The 9,871-nt window shown below is 39.5% G+C and overlaps 1 protein-coding gene across 1 annotated transcript in view; it reads left to right on the top strand.

Moving 5' to 3' along the window:
- Positions 1-2,389: 2,389 nt before the first annotated feature.
- Positions 2,390-9,871, top strand: part of vps26a (VPS26, retromer complex component A) — an 11,713-nt gene continuing 4,231 nt past the window's right edge. The window contains exons 1-7 of the mRNA XM_030044707.1: positions 2,390-2,497; positions 5,224-5,373; positions 5,996-6,071; positions 7,052-7,208; positions 7,505-7,669; positions 8,746-8,852; positions 8,955-9,056. Coding sequence (XP_029900567.1) covers positions 2,495-2,497; positions 5,224-5,373; positions 5,996-6,071; positions 7,052-7,208; positions 7,505-7,669; positions 8,746-8,852; positions 8,955-9,056 — 760 coding nt within the window. The 5' untranslated portion in view covers positions 2,390-2,494. The remainder of the gene's footprint in view (positions 2,498-5,223; positions 5,374-5,995; positions 6,072-7,051; positions 7,209-7,504; positions 7,670-8,745; positions 8,853-8,954; positions 9,057-9,871) is intronic.

Genomic DNA, 9,871 nt, shown 5'->3' with positions numbered 1-9,871 from the left:
CCAATTTATCTAGAATTTAATGATTTTGCCTCTTTATGCCATTTTTACATACAGAGATCAACATAAGGTTGGCTAATCACCAAAGTAGCTTATAGGCATGATATATAAATCCCGGTGGAAAGAGAACTACAAATTTCTGTTCAAGTAGGAGTACTGTAACGCTGCTGATATTTTACTTAAGCAGAGGTTCTCGGGTAAGAACTTACTTGGGCAAAACTAAAAAGTAGCTCATTTAAAATGAACTCGGAGTAAAAGTTACCGAGTTGCTTTTTCAAAACAGAAACTTTGTCAGGTCTTTTCCATGCAGTTACAAAAGAACTATTGTCTGTTAAAGGTGCATTGTGCAGAATTGCTGAGGGTTGATTGAAATGAGGACCCTGTAGAAACAACTTACAAATGCGGAATAAGCACATAATTATGCTGGTTGAGTCTACTTAGTTCTCACCATCAGGACAACTTGCTGATATTATTTCTCCTTTTTCTACTCTTGTTCCACATTTTTTACCAGGTGAGTCTAAATGATCCTAACTTCCATCAGCCAACTTTAATTTGAAATTTGGAAATGACAAAAGTAGAACCAACAAAGTAAAAGCAGGTTCCTTTTCTCACCTTTGCTGACTGATCTTTTATTGTGAAAGGTTCCACAATTTGTCATTGATGATTTGCTCTCTGTAATGATGTGATTTAAATTGTGATGTACAACACTCAAGCAAAAATGTACTCTAAAAGTACAAGTACACAAACAAGCTATTCAGTGACAGTAACATGAGCCAATGTAATTAGTTGCCTCCACCTCTGATAATACCAGAGCCCGACCCCCATCCCAGTGGTCCCTAGGGAGTCTGGGTGAGCTCAGAAATAAATGAAGAAAAGATCAGTGCAAGTTATTGTATTATTTAATCTAATGACAGCAGCTCAAAGGGAGTTCTGAACCTGTGAACCTGTGTGGTGGATTCCCCAGTGACCACAGCATGCTGAAGCGCATCTGATTTCTTCGGGTTCTCACAATGTGAGAATCTGTCCATCCCTTCATGTAATGAAGAATTGTCATATAAAATGACACATAACATGTCTCCTCATAAAGTTTGAGAGTTAATTTTAAAATAATGAATGTTCTATCTATATATGCTACTATAATGTAAAACATACAATGATATAGTCGTGCAGTAACTTTAAATAGCTCTGCAAACAGGATACCTGTAATAGATTCCCTGATTCTTTAGCTTTTTTATAGTCTTCACACTCATGTTGACTTTTTCTCAGTAAAGAGAGAAAACTGCATCAGACAGTTAGGCTACGTTCACACAGCAGCTGAAAGTGACCCAGTTCAGATTTTTTCTCAGATCTGATCTTTTTGACTTGACTGTTCACATTCATCTCTGCTCTGTCTCTGACACCATCTCTGTGTGAACAGATCTGTACCGTGATGCCACATTTACAACAAGCAAGCAGCTGAACAACCAAAAATCCCATCATCACAATTTAAAAAATAACTTGGCGCGCTAGAGTGAAGCATCCTCCATTATAACGATTAAATGCGTGACCCTGTGTTCCTGTGTTGTTGTTGCTGCTGTCCTCCATGTTTTGTTTTGTCCATGACTGCTAAAAATAAATGAATAAAGACGCTGTCACAGTGATGTGAGCATGCTCAGTAAGGGAAAAAAACACATGAATTCTGATCTGCATGTTCACACAGTGTCACATCAGCAGGAATCAGATCCATATCTGATTTAACACCACATATGAAAGGCCTTGTTCAGACTGCAGGCAAATCAGATTTGTTTCTCAAATCAGATCTTGAAGACAGACTGTCCACACCGTTATTTGCAAGTGTCCGTACTGCTCTGCTTGTGGCAGCACAGAGTCTGCTCAGCTGCTTGGACACACTTCCATCTATCAGATTTGATGTTGTCGCTGTGTGTCTTGCTTGTGAGTGATGCAAAACAGACTTGAAATCTGATTTGAGTGTTTAGAGCATCTAAAGTAAGTCGAATCTGTAGAAATCCAATTGGAATCGCATTCCAAACCACCTCCTAATGTGGTTTGGCTCCGATTTCCATGTGTTTTTTGGCTGTCCACACCATAGACTGTATATATATATATATATATATCTTTTATGGAGTCGATGGTCCAGACTTTCTAAAATCAGTCTGGATAAAATCTGGTGATGCCAATAAAGCAGATTTGGGAAGCCAGTCTGAACAAGGCCAAAGTGTGTCAAATCAGGATTGAAAATTGTGTTTTTCTGTTCACACTGGCATAAAAAAAAAAAAAAATCTCTGAGTTACATTTGAGGAAAAACTCCGATGTAGGTCAGTCTGAACGCAGCCTTGCAGAGCCCGTGCAGCCTGCACCCCGAGCGCCCCGCCCCTCATATGACTGGGGTCACATGATGGTAAACCTTGTTACTGCCTCTGGGTTCAGATTAGCAGCACACAGACTTCCCTGCTCGGAGACAGGCTAGCTGCTAGCTTCAACTGTCTAAACGGCCGACATGGTGAGTGCAAGAAGAGGCAACAGCTTCTCAAACTGCAGCCAAATAAGACGCGTCTTCGTTTGTGAAGCAACACGGCACGGCTTCTCAGTTTCTCTGGCTCATGTGTGTGTTCAAACACTCCTGTGTGACAGGAAAGCTAGCTCGGTTTGCACCCAGTTAGCACAGTACGAGGCCATCGTACCTGCTCTCTAAATTGTCGATAGGCTTGCCAGTAAAAAGTAGCACCGTTAGTTTTAAAGAAAGCAGATTTGATGTTTATGACCCGGAGTCCCGCGGCTTGTTTTCTTCTGACATGAAGCTGCAAGGAGCCACAAGAAATGGCAGTGTTAGCTAGCGTTAGCAGACTGCGCTAACGGTACTGTGGCTGCCTGGTTAGCTATCACAGATATAAGTTACATCTGTCACTAGCAGTTTTTTCTTAATGTGCGCTGAAGTGCCTAATCCGTGACAAATGTATGACTGATGATGGCAGGGATTTAGTTGGAGAAAGTGTCGACCACTTATTGATTCGAAAAATAATTTGTTGATATCCTCATGTTACTAATACAGACTACTCTTGTGTTGTTTTTGATTTGTTTTTTTAAAGCTTAGTGTGGGAGCATGACATTAAGGCTTGCAAATTTAGAGGCTATTAAAACTAGAGACACTCCCCACTTTAATGTACTTTGGGTGTTCAGTGAATGCCACCTTGGTGATTCCTCCAGATATTGTGCTCCTGTGTGTTCCAACACGTGTTTATGAGTCTCTGCCAGCTCCCAGACACATCATGTGGGTGTGGTGCTAATGGCCCGTTTGACAATAAGTGACAGGTATAATAACATCACTGTGAGTGTGGATAGGGAGCAGCTGTCGTGACCTCTGGCTGTTAATATGTCTGCAGGTGCATCTCAGAAAATTAAATTATCACGGGAAGGTTAATTTTTTTCTGTAATTTAATTCAAAGAGTGAGGCTATCATATATTCTAGGTTCATTATACATGATGTGAAATATTTCAAATATTTCAACATTTTAATTTTGATGATTGTGGCTTACAGTTCATGAAAATAAAAAAATCCAGTTTGTCAGAATATTAGAAAATTACTCCTCTCTCATTCTTCTTGCACGAATGACTGCATCAATGTGGCGTGGCGTGGAGGTGATCAGCCTGTGGCTTTTTGTTGAGGTGTGATGGAGGCCCAGGCTGCTTTGACAGCAGCCTTCAGCTCAGCTGGACTGTAGTAGTTCAGTCTCCCTCCCTCAAGAAACTTCTAAAGGATTTGAGGTCAAACAAGCAATTCAGAAGGGGTGTTCCTGCTCTGTTTTTTTTTTTAATTATGTCAGTTGCGGAGTTGTTGGCTATTTTCACAAAAACATAGCCCTGACACAGAGCCCAAATGTGTGCGGAGATCATCTGTACATAACTGAGCTGACAGATGATTCTACCATTGCAGTCAAGAGTTCAGAGCAGATCCCCCTGCTAATCAACAGGATACATAAGGTGTCTCAGGCTTTAGGTGCCATACACGACCATCCTCCGGTAGATTTGTATTAGATTTCGGTTTAAAAGGAGTTTAAATACTCAGGTGTGGTTATAACAAACTTTATATACAGTCCAGATGAGCTGAAGGCCGCTATCAAAGCAACCTGGACTTCCATCACACATCAGCAGAGCCACAGGCTGTTTTTAATTTGTTTTATGTGATATTCTAATAATTTGAGGTAATAAGAAATGAGCTTTTCCATGATATTCTGTTTTTTTGAGTCAGCCACTGGGTTGACATTTACACGCGCAAAGTGTGAGATGACTACTTCTCTCATGACACTCATGACCCCAGAAAGCCACATCTATTTTATTATTATCTGACAGCATGTGTGTGTTTATGTCAAGAGACTCCCTTCACTCAGTTCAAGCTGTTACAGCGTGATGGGTCTTGTGAATTAGGATGCAGCGTCAGATCTTGGATGTGTCAAAACACAGCACTCCTCCCCAGAATGCCACAGGGATGAAACATGAGCAGATGTTGAAAAAGTCCAGCAAATACTTGGCAAATTATACCAGTGTCTGTTAGGATTGCATGATATAGACAAAATTCATACCTCGGTATTTATGCCAGATATGTTGATAGTGATACGATACACGATATGACTGTGGGTTCACACTTATTTGAAATTATTACCCACGGTTCAATTTGTACTGCAGTTTTTGGGTCATGGTTTCGGTTTGAGTTGTTTTGTACATCAGGAAAAAAAAACTACTATTTCCAATCGTCTCTGTGTTTTTTCTTATTTACAAAAATAAAATACATTTTTTTCATTCAGAGATTTGGGATAACTACATGAAGTCAACAAATATTCTGTTAAGGGCAAAGGTCTACTTAGACTCTATAAAACAAACAAAAACACTTTGAGTATATTCATTAATTCATCAGCACCGTGTGTGGTTGAATGGCTCTCATAAAGTGGATGTGAACAGTTTTCATCTCTCAATTCAAAATATAATGTACACTCATAGTCAGGTAACTCTCAGCTGCTCTGGAGGTCCAACCATCACTGGTGATAGCTTTGTAGGGTGTATTGTGTATTGAACAGTTGATTTTTTTTTTTACAGTTTGGTTGTACACCCCTAGTCTGTACCTACCTGTGGGTAGCTAATACACACACATCTGTCTGCACCATGGTGTGTGAGATGCTGTATTGTATTCTACCTTTCAGTGTCCCATTCTGTATCTGTATTCTCCGTTTGCAGAGTTTCCTAGGGGGTTTGTTCGGGCCGGTATGTGAAATAGACGTCCTGCTGAATGATGCAGAAAACAGAAAGACGGCAGAGTTGAAGACAGAGGATGGGAAAGTTGAGAAACACTACCTGTTCTACGATGGAGAGTCGGTGTCTGGGAAGGTAAATAGGGTTTTCAGCTGTTATCAAAGTGGCTTAAAAAAAAAAAAGGACAGGTTTAATTTTTCCATCATTGTATTTACTAGGTAGTAGAATTCTCCTTTTTAGCCATATGCCAGTCTATTTTATGAACCCCTCTTTTACTGTGCCTAGTGGGAAATTGAGATTATCAGGGAATGGTGTGATAATGTTGTCAGTGGACAAAGAGCATTCAACTCTCTAAGCTACTAAGATAACATATCAGTCATAATTTGGAAAAAAAAAAAAACCTTCAGTAAGTCGATACTAATGGCTCATAGAGGCATACTAATAAAAGGAAAAAATTGGAAAATTCATCGAGAGCCTTTCTGTGCCCGTGTCATTCTGACACGTTGGGGAGAAAATATCTGACCTTTTTCGTGGTCATAAAAACATACAGGTGGTACAGTTGAATGTTTGAGAGAGCCCTGTTCAGAGATTTGAATGTGAACTTTTTTGAATGTTCTAAAATAGAGAATATTGTTGTTTCACTGGGTAAAATCAGAAACATTTGTGAAAGACATCTGTTGTGTTCAACGTTGTGTTTGACTCACAAGCCTTTTTACAACATGCCTTTTGTCTCATTTACAAACATGTTTTCCTTTAGGTGAATCTGAATGTGAAGCAAGGCGGAAAGAGACTTGAGCACCAGGGCATCCGGATTGAGTTTGTCGGGCAGATTGGTGAGTCAAGTGAAGGAGGTGCAGTCATTAGGCAATACTATTAGAGGCACTGTTTTACTGGTTCTTACCTAGAACATGTTGAGTCATGTAACACTTACTAGCAGAGGCAACCATTATTGTTGTGATTAGCGGGACAGGTGTGCTAAATTCTTTTTTTCAAGATCTCATAAGTTGTATCTAAATTTAAAACTAGCTCCTGCAGCATGCATTTGTTACTGGTCATACTGAGGAGCAATGAGCATTTGGATTCATGGCTGACAAACTAATTGCCAACATTGAGCTGTGGACTTGCTCATGTGGCTGAAAGATTTAGCAGAGCATGTGGACGTCATGTGCGGCCTGTAGCCGGTCATAGTAGAGCTAAACCCTCTTTTCTGCTAAGAGCAACACTACATGGGAAAACTGTATTTATAATTGGATTAATGTGTGCAAAGAGCATCAAATTATGAAATAAAAATATGTGTGTTTTTTGCCCGTCTAGATTTCAGGATGTTGAGCTTGTTGGATATGCCACTCTCAGACAGTGTGAAAAGATGTAAATCATTTTACATAATCCCCATCGCTAAGAATATTACATTTTACAGAGATTTGAGAAATCTTTTTTTTTTTAACTTTTTTTTTTTTTTTTTTTTTTAAACTTTTTTTGTATGATTTCAGGGTGCAGATGAGGAAAATTTGACCATATTTTGGTATGAACATACTGTAGCTGCAGTCAGTTTTTACTAACTGTTGTATTATACTCCCAGAGCCTTGATAGTAGGTCATGTTTTATAGTTTATAATGTTCAGTTTTTGTTGATAAAAGTAGAGTTCATGGCAGATCTGTTGCATATATATACATTAGATTGTACAGGTGTACATAATAAAGTGTATAGTCCTTCCTGAACTCATTTGACACAGATGCATGCGGATGGTTTGGGGGGTTGTTGGCTGTTGTAATGCTATGATTGTTTTATTGCAATGTCTCTAACTCTTTTCCAGAGCTGTTCTCTGATAAGAGTAACACCCATGAGTTTGTGGACTTGGTGAAGGAGTTGGCTTTGCCTGGAGAACTTACCCAGAACAGGAGCTATGACTTTGAGTTCATGCAAGTGGAGAAGCCTTACGAGTCCTATACTGGCGCCAACGTCAGACTAAGGTACTGTATATTTATAATACACTTTGAGTGTAAGTCAGACTTTGGGTTCTTTTACTTTCCCAACCACATCATGGCAAGTCAAGATACTCAAATTTGGCTGAACAGTGCAACAAAATGAGTGATATGACCAAACTGCTGCTGTTTTCTGTCAGTATGCTTTTTTTTCCTCCTGCATAGTTGTAAGTGTGTGTCACAGATTGGTATTGCATCACTTTTGGGTAACTGTGGGTTGTGGTAGTGTTGTCTTAGTTCAGCTTCAGCAACTTGTGCTGTCTTTTTTTCCCCTTTTTTTCCAGGTATTTCCTCAGAGTGACAATAGTCCGTCGTCTGTCTGACCTAGTGAAAGAGTATGAGCTGATTGTCCACCAGTTAGCCACTTACCCAGATGTCAACAACTCCATCAAGATGGAGGTCGGCATAGAAGATTGTCTGCACATCGAGTTTGAATACAATAAGTCCAAGTAAGATCAATATTCCTTTAACTTCACTTTAAGAGTCATATCTACTAACATTTTGCAACATCACAAAGACTCTTTGCTGTCAAAAAGTGACTATTGGTATTAGTGTACTGACAAACAGGCCTTTAGTGTCTATAAATAGACAGAGGGGGCGGTTGCTACCTTTTTGCACATTTACATCATTGCATACTGTACACGTTATGCTGTGTTCAGACAGGACCCAGAAGCGCCGCAAAGTGCTGCCCGCTTGCTTTTGGTGCCCCTGTTAACCAGTTGGACTGTTAAGACCAGATGGGGCACAGAGCTCTGCATACGGCAATCATTATGAAGTGCCAGTTTTGGCACCTAGCCTATTTGCTCAGTGCGCTGTGAGCAATATTCACACATTGAAAATACATTGTAGATGGCCAATTATGCATCCTGTGCTTGCTGACTATTCTGATTTTCCTGTCTGTCTACCGCTTTTCTCCTTGGGGGTTCATTTTCCGCTTCCGATAAACCACCTATTTGAATTTCACAGTGCTGATGGTTATTACTGACTCACTGATTTTCCTGTTATTTAATATAACAGAAAAGCTTGTTTTATATCTGTGCTAACAAAACAGACAAGTCATGCTGTCTCTCCTTTATGTGACAATGACAATGATTTGTTCTCCCACTGTTAGCTCTCTGAAAAGGGACAGCATGTTTATACAAGGGCGACATATTTTGATTTTTGCAGTACATCAATGTGTTTCTTCAGCTTCACCTCCTTTCCCTGTCATTTATTAGTTGGCAACATCATGGTATTTTCTGACAGAAAGTTACATGTGCAAAACAGGAGTTTATTGTTGTGCAGGACACATTTTAATCAGGGTGTTTGTGGCTATGTTCTGTTTACTTTCATACTGGTTCTTAGTAGGAATTTCGTGATGCCCACAGACATCACGGATCTCAAACCTCAGACTACTGAGCACTGCTTTTAATAAGTCTGTCCATAAGTGGGATCGTTACTGCTTTAGTGAATCTAAATGCCAAATAAAACCCATCAAACCAAAGTCAGTATAAGCATATTCTGTATATCTGTGTTTCTTTGCTAGGTACCACCTTAAAGATGTGATCGTTGGGAAGATCTACTTCCTGCTAGTCAGGATCAAGATTCAGCACATGGAGCTACAGCTCATCAAGAAGGAAATAACTGGCATAGGTAAGAATCAAGGGTAACCACATGTAAAATTAAATGATGGCTAGGCACCTGCACATACTTTATGCTTGCTAATCATGTTATTATATTTTCGGTTCTTTCCAGGTCCCAGTACGACCACAGAGACGGAGACGGTTGCAAAGTATGAGATCATGGATGGAGCTCCAGTTAAAGGAGAATCGATCCCAATCAGACTCTTCTTGGCAGGTGGGATTTTCTCTTCTCTTCTCTTCTCTTCTCTTCTCTTCTCTTCTCTTCTCTTCTCTTTTCTTCTCTTCTCTTCTCTTCTCTTCTCCAGTTCAACAATGCCACTTTTCTGCCACTCTTCAGAAAGGCCTTTGCTATGCTGTCATTCTAAACATAATTTTGTTTAGGATGACAGATGGAACTACAGTGACCTTTATCCTGCTTTTTGGAGGTTTAGGTGCTTTTGAAGGTAATAGGGGCTGGAGGCACTAAAGGGCCCTTCAGCACCCATTAAAGGCAATAATAAAGGGCAATATTAACTTTTGTGAAACCATGCAAAAAGATAACTGAAACACATCAAGAATTTTATGGAAAGAAAAGATAGAAATGATCTCCAATCTAAATTTCCTTTATGTTGTTGTTAAAATTGTAGTAACTAATTTGAAGGGAAACTTTGAATTCTTCATAGTTCCTCTGAGTTTGACCTGACCGGTCATTCCTTGTCCCGAGAACGAGTACTTCACTGGCACTGTTGTTCAGCAACAGTGAATGCAAGTAGGGCTGTATGATATATTGGCGGCCAATATATTAAACTCTGATAAATTAAAACAACAAATTATTGTTATGTGGAGGCTCTTGATCCATACAAGGCTTTCTCTTGAATTTATATGAATTGCATTGCTGCCTGTTAGCACTGTAAGAGAGAAAAAGATAAATATTTGATGCCATTCTTTGATGAAGAAAGATGAAAAAAAGTTAGCCTTTGTTATCTTCAGAACAGGAATTTTATCGGTCATAATATCTGTATCGGCCACAAGAAACAGATAATGGTTATC

The sequence above is a fragment of the Myripristis murdjan genome, chromosome 3 (assembly GCF_902150065.1).
Source record: "Myripristis murdjan chromosome 3, fMyrMur1.1, whole genome shotgun sequence".
Lineage (NCBI taxonomy): Eukaryota > Metazoa > Chordata > Actinopteri > Holocentriformes > Holocentridae > Myripristis > Myripristis murdjan.
Note: the sequence above shows the minus strand (reverse complement) of the source record. Positions and strands in the feature narration are given on the sequence as shown.